At 38.3% G+C, this 24,623-nt stretch overlaps 2 protein-coding genes across 6 annotated transcripts in view; one reads left to right on the top strand and one right to left on the bottom strand.

The window, feature by feature from the left end:
- The window catches only part of LOC133545148 (importin-13-like), a 75,821-nt gene that overhangs the window by 38,478 nt on the left and 12,720 nt on the right, over nt 1–24,623 (top strand). For 2 of the 4 annotated variants that reach the window (XM_061890513.1, XM_061890511.1), the window contains 9 exons: nt 28–108; nt 172–309; nt 370–466; nt 3,134–3,186; nt 5,414–5,480; nt 5,556–5,614; nt 5,708–5,797; nt 7,064–7,245; nt 17,428–18,223. In XM_061890513.1, the coding sequence (XP_061746497.1) occupies nt 28–108; nt 172–309; nt 370–466; nt 3,134–3,186; nt 5,414–5,480; nt 5,556–5,614; nt 5,708–5,797; nt 7,064–7,245; nt 17,428–17,521 (861 nt within the window). In that variant the 3' untranslated portion in view covers nt 17,522–18,223. Of the gene's footprint in view, nt 1–27; nt 109–171; nt 310–369; nt 467–3,133; nt 3,187–5,413; nt 5,481–5,555; nt 5,615–5,707; nt 5,798–7,063; nt 7,246–17,427; nt 18,224–24,623 lie in introns of those variants that run through there. The other 2 variants (XM_061890512.1, XM_061890514.1) reach the window with 2 other exon arrangements.
- fzr1b (fizzy/cell division cycle 20 related 1b) overlaps nt 17,568–24,623 on the bottom strand; it is a 25,860-nt gene continuing 18,804 nt past the window's right edge. Inside the window, exons 12-14 of one of the 2 annotated variants that reach the window (XM_061890515.1) lie at nt 23,247–23,351; nt 18,330–18,422; nt 17,568–18,259 (exon numbers count right to left, since the gene is read on the bottom strand). In XM_061890515.1, coding sequence (XP_061746499.1) covers nt 18,218–18,259; nt 18,330–18,422; nt 23,247–23,351 — 240 coding nt within the window. In that variant the 3' untranslated portion in view covers nt 17,568–18,217. The remainder of the gene's footprint in view (nt 18,260–18,329; nt 18,423–23,246; nt 23,352–24,623) is intronic. The other variant, XM_061890516.1, reaches the window with a different exon arrangement.

Here is a 24,623-nt window from a genome sequence, read left to right as displayed (position 1 = left end):
TTATTAGTGTCATCATCACCTTGCCAGGTGGTAGTTGTGCTCCAGCAACTGTACCCGTTGCTCCAGAATATTCTAAGTAAGTGGCTGGAGGACTCCGAGGTGGTGGAGGTAAGAACGGATCTTATATGGTAACCGGTCACGACATTAGGTCCAGTATGTACTTCTCCCCAGGCGGTGTGCGGTGTGTTTGATAAGTCCGTTCGGACCCTGCTCCTTGAATTCGGGCCCTTGGTTGCCCAACTGAGTGGGACGTTGGGGCAGATCTACGGCGCCTGCCCACAAGCCTCAGCGCTGAACCTGGCGTGTCAGGTGTGTACGTCTGTGGATCAGCGTCACAGCAGGGGACCTCATATGTTCTCCTTGTTGTAGATGGTTGGCATATTTGCTGGAGAGGAACAACACATCGGCTCCATTAAAAGCCTGCTGGAGATCCTCACCTCGTCCACTCTGACCAGGTTTCAGCAAGGTGAACTTTTTTTTTTTTTTTTTTGTCTTTTTAAAGGGGAACATTATCACAATTTCAGAAGGGTTGAAACCAATAAAAATCTGTTCCCAGTGGCTTATTTTATTTTTTGAAGTTTTTTTCAAAATTTTACCCGTCCCGGAATATCCTGAAAAAAAGCCTGATTTTCGCTATCTGCGAAGCCACTGTCCATTTCCCTGTGACACATAGCGATGCCAATAAAAACAGATGGTGGATAGCACAGCAAGATATAGCGACATTAGCTCGAATTCAGACTCGGATTTCAGCGGCTTAAGCGATTCAACAGATTACGCATGTATTGAAACGGATGGTTGGAGTATGGAGGCAGATAGCGAACACGAAATTGAAGAAGAAACTGAAGCTATTGAGCGAATAGCTATTGACGCTATTCGGCCATGTTTGCCTGAGCATCGCTGGTAAATGTGCAGACCAACGATCGGAAGTTTCGCATTTTGTTATACTGGATCAACTTAAATCAGTCGATTGGTAAGTGTTTGTTTCGCATTAAATGTGGGTGGAAGGAAACGCTGAATGCAAATACAGCTACAAATGTACATACAGCTAGCCTAAGTAGCATGTTAGCATCGATTAGCTGGCAGTCATGCCGCGACCAAATATGTCTGATTAGCACATAAGTCAACAACATCAACAAAACTCACCTTTGTGATTTAGTTGACTTTATTGTTGGGAATGCATCTGCTTTGAGTGTCGCAGGATATCCAGACATTCTTGCCATCTCTGTGCCATCTCTGCCGTAGCATCGCCGGTAAAAACCAAACGCGGGACTTTCACATCTCTTGACACTGGAGCAACTTAAATCCGTCAATTGGTAAGTGTTTGTTTGGCATTAAATGTGGGTGGAGGGAAAGGCTGAATGCAAATAAAGCTACAAATGAGGCATAACGATGCAATATGTACATACAACTAGCCTAAATAGCATGTTAGCATCGATCAGCATGCCGTGCTAATCGATGCACGTTCTACGTAAATCAACTTGAATCCGTCCCTGATCGTGTTGTTACACCCTCCGACAACACACCGACGAGGCATGATGTCTCCAAGGTACCGCAAAACAGTCGAAAAAACGGAAAATAACAGAACTGATATTACTTGCTGCGTGTAATGTGGTGGAGAAAATGGCGTTGACTACCTAGGTGATGTTACGTTCTGACGTCATCGCTCCGGGAGCGATAAAAAGAAAGGCGTTTAATTCGCCAAAATTAACCCATTTAGAGTTCGGAAATCGGTTAAAAACATCAAGGTATATATTGACGCTTACATAGGTCTGGTGATAATGTTCCCCTTTAACAGTAAAATCCCCCCCAAAAACTTGCATTAAAGTCTTATTCCAAAATGGAATAACTTTATTTTAACATTCAAAAAGTAGACATAATACCCCATCGTGACAATGTGAAAATGTTGTCTTTTACAATTCGATGCCACAATTTCGGCACACCTATCTTTGGGCAGTTTCGCCCATTCCTCTTTGCAGCACCTCTCAAGCGCTATCAGGTTGAATGAGAAGGGCTGTTTTTTTTTTTATCCAGGATGTCTCTGTATATTGCTGCATTCATTGTTCCCTCTATCCTGGCGAGTCCCCCAGTTCCCGCCGCTGAAAAAACATCCATCCATCTATCCATCTTCTTCCGCTTATCCAAAGTCGGGTCGCGGGGGCAGCAGCCTAAGCAGGGAAGCCCAGACTTCCCTCTCCCCAGCCCCTTCGTCTAGCTCTTCCTGGGGGATCCCGAGGCGTTCCCAGGCCAGCTGTGAGACATAGTCTTCCCAACGTGTCCTGGGTCTTCCCCGTGGCCTTTTACCAGTTGGACGTGCCCTAAACACCTCCCTAGGGAGGCGTTCGGGTGGCATCCTGACCAGATGCCCGAGCCACCTCATCTGGCTCCTCTCGATGTGGAGGAGCAGCGGCTTTACTTTGAGTTCCTACCGGATAACAGAGCTTCTCACCCTATCTCTAAGGGAGAGCCCCGCCACACGGTGGAGGAAACTCATTTCGGCCGCTTGTACACGTGATCCTTTTTTTCGGTCATGACCCAAAGCTCATGACCATAGGTGAGGATGGGAACGTAGATCGAGCCGTAAATTGAGAGCTTTGCCTTCCGGCTCAGCTCCTTCTTCACCACAACGGATCGGTACAACGTCCGCATTACTGAAGACGCCGCACCGATCCGCCTGTCCATCTCACGATCCACTCTTCCCTCACTCGTTCATTTGTTGGATGTTTTTTTTTTTTGCACCATGACTAGGGAAGGCTGTTTGCATTGGGTCGTATAGGTGAATGCTGCCTATGATTCAGTGCAGAACGTAATTAAAGGTAATTGACATTAAAAAGTCATGTTGTCCACTAAATGGCGACATAATAGAAGCAACAGCATTTATTAGACTGAATGCAATTCAAAAAAGACGTCAGCGGGCCAAGTGCAGGCACTAGTTTGGACACCCCTGTTGCAGCATAACAAAATGTGGAAAGAGTGGAGCGCTGTGATTACTTTGCAGATAAATTGTATAGTGTGAATGCTTGTTCATATATGATTGACAATGAGTGACATCTGGGATGGACTCCAACTGACCTGACACTGTAATGAATAAAGACACTGAACCTGGATGTATGAATTGTCTTATGATGTGTTTCAGGTGTCAATGATGATCCTGATGTCGCGGAGTCCTTCATGTGTCTTCACGTTCAGGTTGGTGGGCGACGTCAGGGGTCACTTTTCTGCGTTCTGCATCCAATTTTCGTGAAAAAGTACGTGATCACAGTTGCTGATTTAATGCCTTTTAATGCTGATCCCCTCCGGCTGACACTGTATTTACTTTAAGTCCCCCGGTTGACAAGCGGCTAGCAGTGTGGAGCTGCATTTCTTAGTGTTAGTATCATCTATCTTTATCACTGGAGGACGAGGCTAAACATGTTACACGCCAAGAGCAGGGATGTAAATAGCGAAGCTCACCGCTGAGCTAGCTTTAAACTACAGCAAGGAATAAGTGCTTAGCAGATTTTAAGAACTGTAAATTGAATGTGTTACAGCAGAAAGTAAGCAGATATTAATAGGAAATTACCAAGTAGAATAATAGAGTTTATAGAGAGGATACTATAACATTAACTGTTGGTGTGCAGTCAGCACACGGCATGTAAGAGGGCGGATCCACCCATAAATTGGTGGTGTCGATACCAAGAGTGGTATCAGTCTATAATCGAATATTTTTGTTTTCTCAAAATCTTTTTTGTTGTTGATTTTGGTAAACAATGTATGAAAAAAAGAGAAGTTGAAAAAGTATAAAAACATGATTCTTAAAACCAGTGACTCTCACACTGTGGTACATGTACCACAAGTGATATGCAGGCTCCATTTAGTGGTATGGCAAAAAAAACCAAAAAAGAAAAACGCTTGATTAAAGTACAGTGTTTTATTTTCCTATATTCAAACAGTGTTACTGTTCAGTGACCAAAAATATTAAATACAACTTTATTTTTATTGTTTTAATGTTTTATTAGTCTTGGGGTTATCCTATTTATTTTGTGAATACTGTTATTACAAATATTGTTATTGTTATCATTAAACATTAAAACAGGCAAATTGTTGAATTGTTCATATTTTTTGTAAAACGTAGGGGTGGGACTTGATACACAAACATAGAAATAACGAACATATTGGGCTCCTTGGTTGTTATTTTTTGTTATCAACGTTTCTATTATGTTCGATGTTATTATTGTTCATGTAAAAAAAAACATTTAAATCAGTAATAATACTTACTCTATTTAAGTTGACCATTTATTTCCCCATAAACAATAAAATGCAATAAAAGAGATTAAGGAACTAATTTGGGGACGTCATGGCGTAGTTCGGAGAGTGGCCGTGCCAGCAACCTGAGGGTTCCTGGTTCAATCTCCACCTTTTACCAACCTTGTCACGTCCGTTGTGTCCTTGAGCAAAACACTTCACCCTTGCTCCTGATGGGTCGTGGTTAGGGCCTTGCATGGCAGCTCCCGCCATCAGTTTGTGAATGTGTGTGTGACTGGGTGAATGTGGAAATAGTGTCAAAGTACTTTGTGTACTTTGAAGGTAGAAAAGTGCTACAGAAGTATAACCCATTTACCATTTAGTTTAAATATTGTGCTGATATTGTTAAACTGTCAATAGTACCCTCCATAAATCGGTATTGGATGACCAGTATTGGAATAAGCAGCATAAAACCCTGAGTTTAAGGCAGGCGGCTTGCAGGGAACAAGTACATGAAGGAGTGTGATTAGTGGCGGCAGCAGGTGGGAACACTAATCAATAAACAGAAACCGGTGTGTATGACCAGCGCACCTTGCAACAAAAATATAAATAAAGGAGGACTGAAGCAGAAATAGACTCAAAACTAAGGAGAATTGAGGGCTTTGTATTTTTTTTACATTTCCCACATGGCATGTACATTGACAAGGCTTTGTTTGTAAACACGCTCATTGCTGGATTCGATACTCATCTTTGCAGGAAAGTCACAAGGCAAAAATAACGTATGGCTTCTAATCTCAGTATGGTCAAATTTAGCATAGCATGATATGATGGACCGAAGCTAACGTGAAAATCTTAATTTTAGCAATACTTAAATCTCTTAGCATATTATAAACAACAAACCTGTAACGCAAACAGTAGTGGAGAGCGAACCTTAATCTGTCAAATACTGGCATGGCGAAAACAAGTATATGAAGGAGTGTGATTAGTGGCAGCAGCAGGTGGAGACACTAATCGACAAACCATAACTGGTGTGTATGACCAGCGCACCTTGCAACAAAAATGTAAAGGAGCACTGAAACAGAAATAAACTCAAAACATACTTAAGCCTAAAATCCTAAGGTCTTTTAAAACATCAAAAGCATGGTACACAGGTCATGACACTGATCAGAAAAGCCCTACCTTTTGTGTTTAGGTTCTGAAAAGAAGACCGGATGTGTATATGTCTGCCCATCTGGATGTGGAAGCTCTTTTTTACTGTGGTCAGTAACACCCTGATTGACGCTTTTTTATGACGCTTAACAGTCCCCACTCTCTTATTAAAAACTTTCTTTCAGGAATTCTGGCGCTTAAACTTCCAGAAACAAGCACAGTAAAAGCTGCCAGCCTCTTCTTTGTAAGTTCAAGTGAGATTGCAATACTCATTTCAACCAATCAGCATGCTTGTTGTGACTCTTTTTTTGTCTTTTTTTCCTGCTGCGTGTGACAGACAGAGTTGTTACCTTGCTGTAAAAATGTGTCTCCTCTTGGTGACGTGCTGCAGGGACATGGGAAGGTCCTTACAGAGGCTGTTTTGCAGGTGGGTCTTTAAAGCACCAATAAGCAGTGTGTCAGATTTAGGACCGTTACATTTAACAAATTAACTCATTTGATTATTCACTAGAAATGATTGCACTAATCATGTACATACGCAGAGTAATCACACAATGTATTCTTCAGCTCAGGGGGGTCCAAACTTTTTGATTTGGAGGACTGAAAATAATTTAGCCTGGGTATGAAAACCAACTGCATATATGTGTGTGTGTATATATATATATATATATATATGTGTATATATATATATATATGTATGTATATATATATATATATATGTGTATATATATATATATGTGTATATATATATATATGTATGTATATATATATATATATATATATATATATATATATGTGTATATATATATATATATATATATGTATGTATATATATATATATATGTGTATATATATATATATATATATGTATGTATATATATATATATGTGTATATATATATGTATGTATATATATATATTTATGTATATATATATGTATGTATATATATGTATGTATATATATGTATGTATATGTATATATATATGTATGTATATATATATGTATTTATATATATGTATATATATATGTATATGTGTATATATATATATATATATGTATATATATGTATATATATACATATATAGCTTTTAATCAGCTCAGAGGTGTCCAAACTTTTTGACTTGTGGCCGCTTATAAATTTGGCCGGGGGCCGAAATCCGACCGCATGTAAAATAACGATATCTGTATGTATGTGTATAATGTCAGCTAACAATTAGCGTGTCATTTGTCAGCAAGTGATTAGCGACAATAAACTACATTATTGTATACCTTAGTTTTGCACAATAACAAAATACCTATATAATCAGTTTAATTTAAAACCCAATTTTATACGGGATATATAAGTACGGGGTCCCCGCTCCATTGGTTTGGGGGGCCCTTGGCCTGGAAAGCATTGAATACCCCTGAAATACAGCACAGTATATTATTTGTGACACCATTGCGATATAACCCGAGCATTTATAATTCAATTAAATAAAAAAGGCCCTTTTTTTTTTAAAAAAAAAGTTTTGTTATGCTTTCCATTTTATGTTTTATTATAAATTAGGATAAATAAGAAGGGCTACCTGAAAATAATTCTCTATATGTTTGGAGAAAAAGAGCAAATAAATAAACATTTTTCATGACAATGCTTTCTTGGGCCTTTTGAACAGGCAGGGATTCACCCAAATCTTCTCTGATTCATCGGTCTTAGGCAGTGGGTGGTGGGTCTCCTCGCAGTCTGAACGAGTATTTCTCTGAGGTGCTGCTGAGCCTGAGTGGACACTGTCCAGCTCTGCTTTCCCGATGGCTTAAAGAATGTCTCCAGTCAGAGGGATTCCCCTCAGCGCACGTCAGCGCAGATCAGAAACTCACCTTTACGCAGCAGCTTCTCAGGTAAGTGTTTAGACGAGCCTACTGATCACAGGTCAGTTTAAAAAAGGTTGAAAAGGAGTCAAATTGAGGGCTTTATTCGGTAAAAATTGGTCATGGTACGAAGGTTTTTCATCAAAAATAATTAGCAACGGCTCTTACCACTTAAAACTACATATTGTTGAATAAGTACTTCACAATTTGTAATGTACTTTCCAGTGGGAAAGAACTAGATGTGTTACCTTAATCCGGGAGGACGGCATGCACAATCTTTAGCATTCTGACATTTGCATGCTAGCTTTGTTTGCAAATTTTGCAGGTATGCATTTCAGGGTCAAATATTTTATTTGAAAACACATTTTTCAAATACACACCTCTGAGTAATATAATTTGGTTAGTTTGACGCATGTTAATATTTTAGCATGTTAACAATAGCATGCTAGCTTTTTTTAGCTAATTTAACAAGTAGTATATGTTTTAGTGTCATATTTTGGTATTTCACAATGTTAATTGTAAGCATGTTATTGTTAGTACGATAGCATCGTACTGTTAGCATGCAAGCTTTTTTTAAATTATTTTGCTCATATTTTTTGTAACTTGATGCTATCTGGCCAGTGTGCTAATTTTTACCATCACAGTTTGGCTTTGGCTTTTTCTCCATCAAACACACCATCAGCAGCGTCTATATTTTCATGGATAAATGTATGTTGTTTAAAAATAATGTCAACATTCTTGGCTGGCGTTAGACTCATTCTGCTTCAGTATGGTGTGGACAAGCAGTGATACGCTCAAATTCATTCGCCAAGTTGGCGACATGTTGGTAAATATATATATATGTATGTATGTATATATATATATGTATATATATATGTATGTATATATATATATATATATATATATATATATATATATATATATATATATATATATATACATATATATATATATATATATCTGGGTGTCCCATGATTCGATTCAATATCGTTCTTGGGGTCACGATTCGATTCAAAATCGTTTTTTTCTTCAATTCAACACGATTCTCGATTCAAAAACAATTTTTTTCCAGATTTAAAAGGATTCTCTATTCATTCAATACATAGGATTTCAGCAGGATCTATCCCAGTCTGCTGACGTGCAAGCAGAGTGAATAGATTTTTGTAAAAAGCTTGTATAATTGTAAAGGACAATATTTTATCAACTGATTGCAATAATGTAAATTTGTTTTAACTATTAAACAAACCAAATATTGCTTATGAGATGCGATGCAAGTGTAAGCCACTCTGACACTATTGTTCTCTTTTTTATTTTTATAAATGTCTAATGATAATGTCAATGAGGGATTTTTAATCACTGTTATGCTGAAATTATAACTAATATAATATAATACTGTATATATATATATAATACTGTTGTTGATATCATTCATTTTTGTTTCACTACTTTTGGTTTGTTCTGTGTCGTGTTTGTGTCTTCTCTCGATTGCTCTGTTTATTGCAGTTCTGAGTGTTGCTGGGTCAGGTTTGGTTTCGGAATTTGATTGCATTGTTATGGTATTTCTGTGTATTGTTTTGTTGGATTGATAAAAAAAAAAAAATAAATAAAAAAATAGATTTTTTAAAAAATGAGAATGGATTCTGAAACGCAAAAGGTGAGAATCGCGATTGTAATTCGTATCGATTTTTCCCACACCCCTAATATATATATATATATATATGTATGTATGTGTATATATATATATATATATATATTAATATATATATATATATATATATATATTAATATATATATATATATATATATATATATATATATATATATATATATATATAGGGATGGCGTGGTGCAGTGGGAGAGTGGCCGTGCGCAACCCGAGGGGCCCTGGTTCAAATCCCACCTAGTACCAACCTCGTCACGTCCGTTGTGTCCTGAGCAAGACACTTCACCCTTGCTCCTGATGGGTGCTGGTTGGCGCCTTGCATGGCAGCTCCCTCCATCAGTGTGTGAATGTGTGTGTGAATGGGTAAATGTGGAAGTAGTGTCAAAGCCCTTTGAGTACCTTTAAGGTAGAAAAGCGCTACACAAGTACAACCCATTTATATATATATATATATGTATATATATGTATATATATATATATATATATATATAGGCTGCACCTGGGGATAGGTTGATTGGCAACACTAAATTGGCCCTAGTGTGTGAATGTGAGTGTGAATGTTGTCTGTCTATCTGTGTTGGCCCTGCAATCAGGTGGCGACTTGTCCAGGGTGTACCCCGCCTTCCGCCCGATTGTAGCTGAGATAGGCGCCAGCGCCCCCCGCGACCCCAAAAGGGAATAAGTGGTAGAAATGGATGGATGGATGGATATATGTGTGTGTATATATATATATATATATATATATATATATATATATTAGGGCTGGGCAATGATTAAAAATTTTAATCAAAGTTAATCGCACTATGTCTCCGATTAATCGCGATTAACTGCATTGTATACGCAAAGCCCAATAATGAATTCAAAAGTAGTGTGTAATGCACCTTTATTGGAATATTCTCCCACATGAACAAAAGCGCCAAAACATTTGTTGTGCAAACACAATTTAAATCAGTCCTTGTTAAACAGTAGCAGTTGAATAACATATTTTATGAAAATCAACTCAAAAAATGTAAATACAAACATTTAAGCTTATTGCCACTGCCAGGGTATTTAAGTTATCCTGTTTTTTATATAAATATAAATAAATATAATCTACATACAAATCTGAGCCACAATCATAACATCTGAACAGGCAATTTCTGAGGTAACAGCAGAAACATTTTTTTTTATCAGGGTCTTATGTTTAAAAAACCAATATTATAGGTAGTGGGCTGTTTTAGGGAATTTTTGATCAAATTATCCATAGTAGCAATATTACTAATGGTGTGTTTATTCTGCGTAGTGCACTTAAAATAATTATGACCATATCTAGGAATTGATATGATGGGAATTTTCCGATTGTTTGCTTGGTGCTTTGATAAACTGAACGCATATACAGGGTACTATTTGTGATGTTATGAGCCAGGGAAAAAAAGAACTACCCTACCCAGCATGCAACAGGAGTGACGAGCATGCGCGGTAGCCCGGTATAGGTTGTGTCGCCATGACGGCATCTTGTATGTTGTGATATGCACGCTCTGAAAGCAAACGTTAAGAACTCAGCCAACACTCCTCGTCTGCATTATTCATAAATAGACAGACAACACAAATACTCCGCTGCTTCACAAGCCGCTGGATGTAGCCGGCAAAGTATTCCCATGCTAGCTAGCCGGTCTAGCAAGCACGCGTCATTCAGTCCAAAACGGCCCGATCTATCCACATCCAGAATTGTCTGGCGGTCGTAAGTGATCCCGGAGTGACCAAGCTGTAAGCCAGCCATGAAATTTGCAGAATTGTCCGGTATTTTTGCCAAATGTTCCATCTTTACCAAGAGCCCCTCGACGCCGAAGTACATCCGGGAGATGCCATCTTGTTAAGAAAAGGCGTTAACAAAATAAAAGCATGTAAACAACATACGCAAATGTGCGATAAAATAATTGTCGGCGTTAATAGTATGATGAGTTAACGCGTAATTAACGCATTAATTTGCCCACCCCTAATATATATATATATATATATATACAGTGGGGCAAACAAGTATTTAGTCAGCCACCGATTGTGCAAGTTCTCCCACTTAAAATGATGACAGAGGTCTGTAATTTTCATCATAGGTACACTTCAACTGTGAGAGACAGAATGTGAAAAAGAAAATCCAGGAATTCACATTGTAGGAATTTTAAAGAACCTTTTTGTAAATTATGGTGGAAAATAAGTATTTTGTCAACCATTCAAAGCTCTCATTGATGGAAGGATGTTTTGGCTCAAAATCTCACGATACATGGCCCCATTCATTCTTTCCTTAACACGGATCAATCGTCCTGTCCCTTTAGCAGAAAAACAGCCCCAAAGCACTATGTTTCCACCCCCATGCTTCACAGTAGGTGTGGTGTTCTTGGGATGCAACTCAGTATTCTTCCTCCTCCAAACACGAAGAGTTGAGTTTATACCAAAATGGATACATGGATGATACAGCAGAGGATTGGGAGAATCTCATGTGGTCAGATGAAACCAAAATAGAACTTTTTGGTACAAACTCAACTCGTATATATATATATATATATATATATATATATATATATATATATATATATATATATATATATATATATATATATATATATATATATATATATATATATATAATATATGAATATGATTGATTGAAACTTTTATTAGTAGATTGCACAGCTCAGTACATATTCCGCACAATTGACCACTAAATGGTAACACCCGAATAAGTTATATAAATATGTAAGTATATACACACGTATATATATATATATATATAAACATACGTGTGTATATACATATAAGTATATACATATTTACAAACATGTAAATGTATATACTTACATATGTAAATGTGTATATATATATAAATATATACAAACCCTGTTTCCATATGAGTTGGGAAGTTGTGTTAGATGTAAATATAAACGGAATACAATGATTTGCAAATAATTTTCAACCCATATTCAGTTGAATATGCTGAAAAGACAACATATTTGATGTTAAAACTGATGAACATTTTTTTTTTGCAAATAATCATTAACTTTAGAATTTGATGACAGCAACACGTGGCAAAGAAGTTGGGAAAGGTGGCAATAAATACTGATAAAGTTGAGGAATGCTCATCAAACACTTGTTTGGAACATCCCACAGGTGTGCAGGCTAATTGGGAACAGGTGGGTGCCAGGATTGGGTATAAAAGCAGCTTCCATGAAATGCTAAGTAAGTCACAAACCAGGATGGGGCGAGGGTCACCAATTTGTAAGCAAATTGTTGAACAGTTTTAAAACAACATTTCTCAACGAGCTTTTGCAAAGAACTTAGGGATTATACCATCTACCGACCGTAAAATCATCAAAAGGTTCCGAGAATCTGGAGAAATCCCTGCACGTAAGCGATGATATTACAGACCTTTGACCCCTCAGGCGGTACTGAGGGGTCATTGTGTAAAGGATAACACCACATTGGCTCAGGAACACTTCATTAAACCACTGTCAGTAACTACAGTTGGTCGCTACATCTGTAAGTGCAGGTTAAAACTCTACTATGCAAAGCTAAAGCCATTTATCAACAACACAAAGGACCGCCGCCAGCTTCGCTGGGCCCGAGCTCATCTAAGATGGATTGATGCAAAGTGTTCTGTGGTCTGACGAGTCCACTTTTTGAATTATATTTGGAAACTGTGGACGTGGTGTCCTCCGGAAAAAACAGCAAAATAACCATCCGGATAGTTATAGGCGCAAAGTTCAAAAGCCAGCATCTGTGATGGTATGGGGGTGTATTAGTGCCCAAGGCATGGGTAACTTACACATCTGTGAAGGCACCATTAATGCTGAAAGGTCCATACAGGTTTTGGAACAACATATGTTGTCATCCAAGCAACGTTATCATGGAGGCCCCTGTTCATTTCAGCAAAACAATGCCAAGCCACGTGTTACAACAGCGTGGCTTCGTAGTAAAAGATTGCGGGTACTTTCCTGGCCCGCCTGCAGTCCAGACATGTCTCCCATCAAAAATGTGTGGCGCATTATGAAGCTTAAACTACGACAACAAGACTGTTGAACAACTAAAGCTTTACATAAAACAAGAATGGTGATGAATTCCACTTTCAAAGCTTCAACAAATAGTTTCCTCAGTTCCCGAACGTTTATTGAGTGTTGTAAAAAAAAAAAAAAGTGGTGAACATGCCCTTTCCCAACTACTTTGGCACGTGTTGCAGCCATGAAATTCTAAGTTAATTATTATTTGCAAAAAATAATAAAGTTTTGAGTTTCAACATCAATTATCTTGTCTTTGTAGTGCATTCAACTGAATATGGGTTGAAAAGGATTTGCAAATCATTGTATTTCGTTTATATTTACATCTAACACAATTTCCCAACTCATATGGAAACGGGGTTTGTATATATATATATATATATATATATATATATATATATATATATATATATATATATATATATGTGTGTGTGTGTGTATATATATATATACAGTATATATATATGTGTGTGTATATATGTATATGTATATATAGTGTGTGTATGTGTGTACATATTACATTAGTATAATTGATATACCATTAATATATTAGGATATGACGAGTATGCGAAAGTTCAACTCCTACCTTGTTTATGGTTTGTGGATGTTTTTGTTTTTTATAATATCCACATATGTGTGACCATGTGTTCTGACTTTTTGTGTTGGTTGCTTTTTTTTTTTTTTGCTCCATGATTAGGGAAGGTTGTTTGGATTGGGTCTTTTAAATACATGTGCTATATTCACTTCAAATCACTCACAATTCCTGATATACTCAACATTGTTCAAGAGTTGTCAATAGAATTGCAGCAATCAAATTGTCAGATATTAAAAATTAATTGGAAACACCCCGCGGGCAAAATTCCTTAACGTCTCATGGGCCGGTGGGCCGTAGTTTGGAAACCCCAGTGCTAGATGTTTTGGTTTGATCTTACGAAGTTAGCTGTTACATTTGTTACGCAATCTAATGGCGGGGATGGTTGTATTTCAAATGTTTGCTTGCAACTTAAAGCTTGACAATTATCCACTTCTTGATCTCTTGTTGCATCTAAAAAAAAACCTCCTAAATTGAGTTACTATTGTACTTAAAATGTTTTTTGTTAATGACAGTCGCTCTCTAAAGGCAGACTTTAAGATACATCTCATTAGATTGTGCAGATTCACCACCTTTGTTCAGGACTATTTGTATTAAATATTGTTCATACATTAAAAATGTAGCAAAAGTTCACATTTTTTTGCCCTCAAGTGATGAAGAACAGATATTTTTTTGCCAGTCTTTACGCTCCAAAGTTCTTCAAATATAATATTTTTGCATCAGATTCGGGCCACATCAGGAACTGGTCCAAATCCAATTGGAATCTGAAGTGAAGTGAAGTGAAGTGAATTATATTTATATAGCGCTTTTCTCTAGCGACCCAAAGCGCTTTACATAGTGAAACCCAATATCTAAGTTACATTTAAACCAGTGTGGGTGGCACTGGGAGCAGGTGGGTAAAGTGTCTTGCCCAAGGACACAACGGCAGTGACTAGGATGGCGGAAGCGGGAATCGAACCTGCAACCCTCAAGTTGCTGGCACGGCCGCTCTACCAACCGAGCTATACCACCCCATCTGATCTTTTCTAACCTTAATGCGACCCGTATGAAACTCGTTGCGTTATGTTTGGGCGAACTACATCATTTGTGAACCATGGAGAAAAAGACGCAGACCGCCAGCAGAAGTGGATACATCATCAAAACATTCGGTTTTTGCGAGAAAAGTCTTCTTTTTGACGGTTGAATTTTTGATGCATCAGTAGTCAATAGTGCACAAATAATAGGCATTCTGATAGAAATAGTGATTGTTGAACTAATACTACTCTACTACTTAGAGTATCCGCCCTGAGATCGGTAGGTTGGGAGTTCAAACCTCGGCCGAGTCATACCAAAGACTATAAAAAAATGGGACACATTGTTTCCCTGCTTGGTACTCAGCATCAAAGGTTGGAATTGGGGGTTAAATAACCATAAATGATTCCCGGGCGCGGCACCACTGCTGCCCACTGCTCCCCTCACTTCCCAGGGGGTGATCAAAGGGATGGGTCAAATGCAGAGGATAAATTTCACCACACCTAGTGTGTGTGTGACAATCATTGGTACTTTAACTTAACTTAACTTGAAAGACGAGAATTAACGCTGTGGCGTATTTGCTTACATGTTACCTACATTGTGTAAGTTGTTTATCTAAGTGAGTTGAAAAATAAAGCTAACGTATATTCACAACAGAACCCATTGTTTTTAGGTTAGTTTGTATCCAATCAGAATTAAGCCAACTTATGCTGCCATGCTGTACGAAATCTGCCCGAGGCCTTCAGAATCAACAATGTCTGTGCACAGTAAGTGAACGGACACATATAGTTGATAGATAATTGCGATAGCCAATCGGATCTCCAGTTGTTGTCAGTTGTTGTCAGTAAGGCCTTCTAACTGACCTCACGTGATTGTGATTGGATACTCATCGGGACCGTTAGCGGATGAATTTGAGAACACAGAGTTGAGAGACTCTAGTTGCGATAGCCAATCAGATCACAAGTTGTCCACGGTAGCCTACGTAGGTAGCCTGATATTAACGAGACTGTGATTGGATACTCACTTGTCATTCCAATGTGAGTATCCATTCACAAGTTTCAATTTAGCCGGAAGCAGGAAGTGTTGCGCATTAGCCAGACCAGGATCGCACAGAAGGAAAACGTTGATTAGGTGGCAGATATATACTTGCGAGGCCATTTTCAAGACGGATATTTAAATAGAAATTACATCTTGTAACACGATGTTGGCCAACCCCGGAAGCTAGCCCAGCTTTTCTGGCGATGAAATGGGGAAATGCGCACCATTTCTACTAGAAAAAGCCCACGACAAGGTACCACTGGCTTATTCCGCGTCAAATAGGTTCTATAAATTGTGAGTTCAAATATAAAAATATTTCGCTTTTAGTATGTTTTTTGCAATTTTAATTTTGACAGTACCATAATTGCTAATACGATTTAATTGTTTTTTAAATGCGCCAGAAAATAGATCGTTTTTTTTACACTGTTTATGCGATTCAATGCACAGTAAATGTGCCTCTGTATAGTAGTATTTCTCCAGCAAAGGTCACAGCCATCGTCGGGTGCATCAGGGACGGCAGAGAGGAGGAGTTTCGGAACCTGTTGAGGGACTTTGTTGTCTGGTGCCACACGAACGTCTTGCAGCTCAATCCGTCAAAGACCAAGGAGCTGGTCATTGACTTTGGGAGTTCGAGTCCACGGTCACAACCTATTGTGATCGAGGGAGTTGAGGTACAGACCGTGGACTCATTCAAGTACCTCGGGGTTTGGGTGGACAATAAGCTGGACTGGACTGTTAACACGGACCACCAGTACAAGAAAGGACAGAGCAGGCTGTACTTCCTCAGGAGACTGCACTCCTTCAACATTTGTAGAAAACTCCTGTGGATGTACTACCAGTCTGTGGTTGCTAGTGTTCTGTTCTACATGGTAGTGTGCTGGGGGGGCAGTACATCTAAGAAGGACAGCTCCAGACTTGAGAAACTGATCAGGCGGGCCGGTTCTACAATGGGAATGAAACTGGACTCACTGGTGACGGTGGCAGAGAAGAGGACTGAGGACAAACTAGTGAGCATCCTGGATGATGCCAGTCACCCTCTGCATAGCGTTATCAGTAGCCAGAGGAGCCTGTTCAGTGCTAGACTGCTTCATCCCAAGTGCAGGACTAATAGACTCAAGAACTCCTTTGTCCCACACGCCATTAGACTGTACAACTCCTCTCTGGGGCGGGGGACGGGGGGTATTAGGATGACAGGGGATGCAAAACATTAACAGTGCAATACGTTTTCATAACATGGTCACTACTGCCTAGTTTGTCTTGTTATATTCTTATTTTACTGTTATATTGTTATTCCCATTGTTTTTATTCTGTTTGTAATATTTCTCTATTTTGTTTCCTTTTAAACCCCCATTATTTACTTTTTACTTGTTTTTTAAATTGATCTCAACTCTGTACATTGCTGCTGGAATTTTAATTTTCCTGCAGGAACTCTCCTGAAGGAATCAATAAAGTACTATCTATCTATCTATCTATCTATCTATGTGGTGATATCAGTTATGCTAATTTGAGAGGTAATCATTGAAATCGGACATCACTGAAGGCCTAGGTGGGAAACGCACAGCCCGCTGCTGTATAACACAATATATATCCATTCATACATTATATTACTTTAATTCTTTTTCACTCACTTTTAAGGTGTGGTGACTTTTATTTTGCAAAGTAAAAGCAGTAGCGACTTCCTTGTTCCTTTACGGAATTCGGTCAACTTTGTTTAGACTTTCTCGAACTGTGCATGCCAGTGACATCTGATAAAGATCACATTTTACTTGCAGTGTTAAGACAGCTGTAAAATTTCAAAAAAAGTCCAATTCGGGCCACTGTGACCTACAGTAGTCCTAGTTTTTGACTTAAGATTTTCTTTCTTTTTTTTCCCTTTCATGTAGGGAACAAAGCAACAGGCGTCGCGTTAAGGAGATTGTGAAGGAGTTTTCTCTACTTTGCAGAGGCCTGCAGGGGTCCGGACACTCAGATTACTAGACTACTTTTTTCCCCAGGAGCTTTAAACTACACACAAAAAAAAAGAGAAGAAGAAAGCGTGGACTTTATTGTAAGTTTTGAGCATGTGTTTTGTTGTTGTTGTTTTATAAACTAGTCCAAACTACACTCCCCAACAAAAAAAGACACACAGTCAAGTCAGACTTTTCGGATTCTTTTAAAAATGTGCCGCGATTACATGATATATTTCTTGAACAAACATTAACATACACATATATATATATATATATATATATATATATATATATATATATATATATATATATATATATATATATATATTTATATATATATATATATTTCTGATAATGAAACACTTCAACAACAACAAAAAATATATCATGATTACATGATTTTTGTTGACGGATGACATCATTAATGAGGGGGTACAGCGGGTACCACTGTAATTTTTTTTCCTCCCTTACTTAAACGTGAGTGAAGTATCCACTATTGACCTGATGTGACCGAAAGAAAAAGAGACACCTTGTGGTTGTTTGAGCACACTGCAGCTCGTCCTGGATAGTCCCACTCCTTAACGCCTCAGTCACACGCAGGATTCTCACAGGATTGAGGCAAAAATACAGTCATACCTACTTTAGAGAGCTTGAAGTGCATATTGTTGGTTTAAGAATACAAAAATAAAAAAGTGTTGTGTTGGGAGTAGTGTGCTGCTGAAGCTTATCGGATTCGTGTGAAAAGGTTCAGCACAGACTTTGATTCCTGTCGGAAAACAAACACGGATATGTACAAGGGACAGACAAAAGATGAGCATGTGACCTCAGAAATGTACCTTGGTGCAACGTGTTTTGCTGAAGATGTTCCAAAAGCGAAGGGTCTCATCCCCCGCACCTGTCACGATCGCCTCGCCGTCAGGTGACATGGCCTGAAAGGGAAGGCAAAGACAAACATCAGGGTCCCAGTGAGGAATTGAAACATATCAGCCAAGGTTCAAGGGTGCCCTTTTGCGGGTTGAAGGCATGTTACCATTTCTAAGATACTTTGGAAAGCATTTCCTACAAAGAAATGTTAAAATGCAAGAAAACATACCAATCGTTTCTTTCTATGCTATGAACTGAAATCCATACCTCTTTTTCATGATTTTACATCATCAAAAAATATATCCATCAAATCAATACAAGCCATTCCAAAATGTACAACTACCATGGTTTGTCAATAATTCAAGGTTTTGTCTGGATTGAGAAAATATCTTCATAAAATCATTACAAACCATTTCATGAATAAATTAATTATGATGGCTATATTTGATAAAAAATATTGTACTTGTAAAAACTCAAATATTTTCTTGAACTACAGTCACTTAGTAAAGTCGTAGATGCAAGATTGGATTCATGGTATCTGCTACAATTATAACAGGAAGATTTTTATTACGTGTAATCTAATAAATTCATGAGTTCGACATAATTTGTGAGATCGACAGGCGGATCAAGATCAAGCCTTAGTCTTAGATTGGTCAGATCTAGCCTTACACTTGGATTGGTCAGATCTAGCCTTAGATTTGGATTGGTCAGATGTAGCTTACACTTGGATTGGTCGGATCCAGCCTTAGATTTAGAATGGTCAGATCTAGCAGGTACATCTAGTCCGACTAGATCCGACCAATCAGTTTATGAGCATCAGTTCATGCTCATAAACTTAGATTGGTCAGACCCTTACACTTGGATTGGTCAGATCTAGCCTTAGATTTGAATTGGTCAGATGTAGCCTTAGATTGGTCAGATCTAGCCTTAGATTTAGATTGGTCAGATCTAGCAGGTACATCTAGTCTGAGTAGATCCGACCAATCAGTTTATGAGCATCAGTTCATGCTCATAAACCTAGATTGGTCAGATCTAGTCTTAGACTTTGTTTGATCAGATTGAGCAGGTGTATCTAGTCTGACTAGATCTGACCAATCTTAAATCTAAAATTGGATCTGACCAATCTAAGTCTATGAGCATGAACAATGTTTTACAACTGAGCTTCTTCTCATGATGTTTATGAATGTTGTCATTCATCCAGGTCATTGTAATCTCAGGGCATTCAATTGATCGCAACTGGACTGTTTGGTTTGTCTTAGAAGACGTTTGGACTTCATCAGTTCATGCTTATAGACTTAGATTAGTCAGATCAAGCCTTAGACTTACATTGGTCAGATCTAGTCTTAGACTTAGTCAGATCTAGCCTTAGAATTAGATTGGTCAGATCTAGCAGTTATATGTAGTCTGACTAGATCTGACCAATCAGTTTATGAGCATCAGTTAACGCTCTTAAACTTTGATTGGTCAGATCTCATTTTAGACTCCGATAGGTCAGATCTAGTCTTAGACTTAGATTTGTCAGATCAAGCCTTTGACTTGTCAGATCAAGCCCTAGACTTAGATCGGTCAGATCTAGTCTTAGACTTAAATTGGTCAGATTTAGCTTTAGACTTAGATTGATCAGATTGAGCAGGTATGTCTAGTCTTACCAATCTCAAGTCTAAAATTAGATCTGACCAATCTAAGTCTATGAGCATAAATAATATTTTACGACGGAGCTTCTTCTCATGATGTTTATGAATGTTCTCATTCATCCAGGTCATTGTAATCTCAGGGCATTCAATGGAACGCAACTGGACTGTTTGTTTTGTCTTAGAAGACGTTTCACTTCACAGCCAAGTAGACTTTACCAGTTCATGCTCATAGACTTAGATTGGTCGGATCTAGCCTTAGACTTAGATGGGTCGGATCTAGCCTTAGACTTAGATGGGTCAGATCTAGCCTTAGACTAAGATTGATCAGATCTAGTCTTAGACTTAGATTGGTCAGATTGAGCAGGTATATCTAGTTTGACTATATTTGACCAATCTTAAATTTAAAATTAGATCTGACCAATCTAAGTCTAAGAGCATGAACTGATGAAGCCTACTCGGATGATAGGCAAAATGTCTTCGAGGACAATTCTACTCATGTTCTGTGATATTTCAATCTATTTTAATGCTTCGTATCAAAACAATAGCTTACCTAGGAGTAAAAGGGAACAAGAAAATAAAAATGAACATTGGGATGGATTGAAAAAAAAAATTAAGGAGTATTATCACCACGTTTTTCAACCACTTTTGCAATGAATCACGCACGGGGGGTGCCACTGAATCCCATGGGGTACTTTTTTTAAATGATGATTTAAAAAAAAAATTTTTTTTAACAACACACTTACTGTAACTTAAATCTATATCTGTGGTGTAACATAAACTACAGTTTTAAATTGTGAATTTATGTATAAATAGTTGTAAAAAAAAAAAAGATTTCTTTGCCAATTAAGGCCGTTCAGGCTTCTGTCCGGTTTCAAAATAAATACTGTATTCTTAAGTAATGTTTGTTTTGTATGTGATATCCTATATATTATTGTTATTCATATAAAGATTACAAAAGAGAAAACCATTGTTACTGCGATGACGAACACATCCGGAACTGCTATAAAACAATTTGACAGAAGTGACGTCTTGGCGCATGCCTGGATCAATCGTGTAGTGACACGACATGACATCCTCAGGAGAACAGCTTCTCGGACACTTCCTCGTTTCTTCTTAGCTATCAGACTGTTTTAGAACTGCGGCAAGCTCGGCGCTGATCTCTAAATCGCGCTCTGGGTAATTACAGTTCACTACACAATATTCCCAACGCTACTGTATTTTACAGCGCTTTTTAGGCAACTTCGGCTGTGCAGCCCTAGATCTAGTACAAGTTAGTGGGTTTAGTATTTGTCAAGTTATGTTTTGTTTGTTTGTGTTCTCCCCTAACTTAAAAAGGGTTTTGAGTTTTTGACCAGGTGTTACACTGGGACTTCACTCTTTGTTGTAATCCAATGATGAGACACACATCTGTTTCTCCTTTTATTTTGGACTCGATTGTCTCTTTTTTTTCATTAAATAGTTGTAAGGTGAGAAAACCGTCAGCCACCCTGGTCTCTGTAAACACTTGGGCACTACTGCATTTGGCAAATTCTCCTAGAGCAATGTTTGTTGGCCTAAAGTCAGAGCTGGAGCTGCAGACAGAAAAGGAGTGGCTTTGATTGCTTCAGGTCAGAGCCTTCCTGATTGCTGGATGGTGTCACGCCAAATTTATTCTCCCTACAACCCCCCCCCACCCACCCCCTTTTACTTCCGGGGTCATGATTAATACAGACGTTTTGTCAACGCTATATTATAAAAATATAACGCTATATTATAAAAATATAAAGCTAGTAAATGCGTCATCCCATAGCTTGTGTTTGTAAATTGTTTTTTAATTTCTTTTATAATATAGCGTTAACAAAACGTCTGTATTAATCATGACCCCGGAAGTAAGTGGGGGGGGGGGGGGGGGGGGGTTGTAGGGGGGAAGAAATTTGGCGTGACAATGGTCTTCAGCTGTTGGGAAATGTTGTCTGTAATTCCAGTTCTGTCCTCTGGGGGGAAATGGGAGCCAAACTCACATTTGGACATGAGGCCCTTCTGTTTGGGTGAAGGCTTTGGCCTTGTTGCCAAAACAGTATTTGAAATCACGATTAACATCCATCCATCCATTTTCTACCGCTTATTCCCTTTTGGGGTCGCTGGTGCCTATCTCAGCTACAATCGGGCAGAAGGCGGGGTACACCCTGGACAAGTCACCATCTCATTGCAGGGCCAACACAGATAGACAACATTCACACTCACATTCACACACTAGGGCCAATTTTAGTGTTGCCAATCAACCTATCCCCAGGTGCATGTCTTTGGAGGTGGGAGGAAGCCGGAGTACCCGGAGGGAACCCACGCATTCACGGGAAGAACATGAGAAAATCCACACAGAAAGATCCGGAGCCTGGGATTGAACTGCAGGATCTTCGTATTGTGAGGCAGACGCACTAACCCCTCTTCCACCGTGAAGCCCACGATTAACATCTAGAGACATAATATTTACTAGTGAGGCGGTAAAGAGGATGGATGTCGTCAGAAATGGGTAAAAGTAGGAGATATACTTCTGGCAACATCAGTGCCCTAACCCACGTCTTGTTTCATGAATATATTGTTGACCAGTAAATATTGTCTCAAGATGTTAATCGTAATATTTATTTGTCTCAAGATGTTAATCGTAATATTTACTGGCCAACAATATATTCATGAAACAAGACGTGGGTTAGAGCTCTGATGTTGCCTGAAGTATATCTCCTACTTTTACCCATTTCTGACGACATTCATCCTCTTTACCGCCTCACTAGTTAATCTACACTATAACGCGGTCCAAACTTGAGATTTTTTCTCAACTTTACCAAGTTTTTTCCTCAGAGTTTTGAACTTATGTCAAGTGTTTTGCCAATAGGATTATTTGTAGTATGTCAATTTTTATAGTATACTTGTTATATTTTTGGCCAAAGTCAGACAAAAAAAATAATCTGAAGTTGTCTTTATTTTTAAGTTATTATGCCATGATTTTACCAGTCCGTCTCGCGTGGGAATAGATTTTCCTTCACGCGGCCCCTTGAGCTAAAATGAGTTTGACACCTCCAAGTCTAAGCAACCGACTAGCCACTCTCGACTGTACTTGGCCTGCTCGAGTGGTTAGTTCTAAGAAGCCAGCAAACCATGGTGCGTTGGAGATCGGCCAAGTTGGTAGTTTTGTAGGGAAATCTTTAAAAAATTTAGTAATTCTGGATGTTTGACACAGGCGGTGACAGATGATGAAATATAAAAATGCTAAGGTCGTACCAGGTAAAGCACTCGGTAGGAGTGTCCCGTCAACTTGGCAACCTGCGTCAGCGACGGGTACTTCCACACCAAGATCTGGTTCTGAGAGTAGCCATGAGTGCTCACCTTTCACCAAACAATGGACACATTTTATAACATTAGAATTTCTGAAGCATCACGTACAGTAAAAAAAACTCTAACAAAACCTGACCGTGTTTTTGGGGAAAAAATATTCCTGACGACTGCAGGGTACCAGTAACAAACGTAGTGGTCCAAAAAGTAGTACATGTCTGTGTCCTGGCTGCTTAGTACCATATGGCTGAAGTGACAATTAGTCAAAAATAGTAATAAAAACACAACAGCCAATTGGGTTTAGTCTGAATGTGAAGAGACTGACTTCCTGGTCACATTTTTAAAATAGTTACTAAATAATCAACTCTTTACAGTTAGCATTACCTAAATCGTTAAAGCTTCTATGATACCTAGTTAGACAAAGACATATTTACTTTTTAAATGAACTGGTTTGTTGTTCAAATACTGTATTTTCCGGACTATAGAGCGCACTGGTATATAAGACGCACCCTCTAAATTTTAGGGTTAAAAATATTTTCTTTATATTAGCCGCATCGCAGATATATATGTTGTTAAATTAGTTATTTACACAGAAAGATTTTGTAATTGTTTATTTACATACCTTAATTCTTTCCAAACGGTGCCTGTAACACGGCAGTAAAACGGATGATCAAACAAAACAGAAGTCATCGTCATGGACCCACGAGCTATGGAAACTAGCTCCCCAACCAGCTAAACATACTCAATAAGTCCACGGTGACGTTCTGGTAAATTTACTGAGGAATTCGTAAAATTTAAACAATACAAAAAAAATGCCATTGTAAGTTAATAATACACTCAACAGACACTCGTAAACGTGTTAGCATATTAGCTAATGCTAATGACTCTTGCTTCATTACATTACGATAGCAACTACAAATATGCTTAAAAACACTCCTAAAGACATCACACTTAGGATGGATTTGTAAGTATAAACAGTTATAGTTGTATTGTAAGACTTACAAATGTTCCTTGGAGTGATGGATCCAAACCAGTAGAGACGCTATGGACGGCTAGAAGACAGAACAACACTTCTACTTCCGGCTCAAAGCACTAAAAAGAATGACACTGCAGCACCTGCAGTGAGCAAACTTGTCTAAAAGATGGTGCCAATAACACACCTATTTAGTAAGTTTGCTTGTTTGTTGGTTTTTAGTTATATGCATTATGGCTGTGAGCGAAGATAAATCTATACATTAGCTGCACTCTTTTATAAGCTGTAAAAGTAGCATTTTATAGTTGGAAATGTACGGTAAACCCAAACCTTCTTATCTTTGTGAAGGTGTT

This window comes from Nerophis ophidion, linkage group LG28 (assembly GCF_033978795.1).
Source record: "Nerophis ophidion isolate RoL-2023_Sa linkage group LG28, RoL_Noph_v1.0, whole genome shotgun sequence".
Classification (NCBI taxonomy): domain Eukaryota; kingdom Metazoa; phylum Chordata; class Actinopteri; order Syngnathiformes; family Syngnathidae; genus Nerophis; species Nerophis ophidion.
Note: the sequence above shows the minus strand (reverse complement) of the source record. Positions and strands in the feature narration are given on the sequence as shown.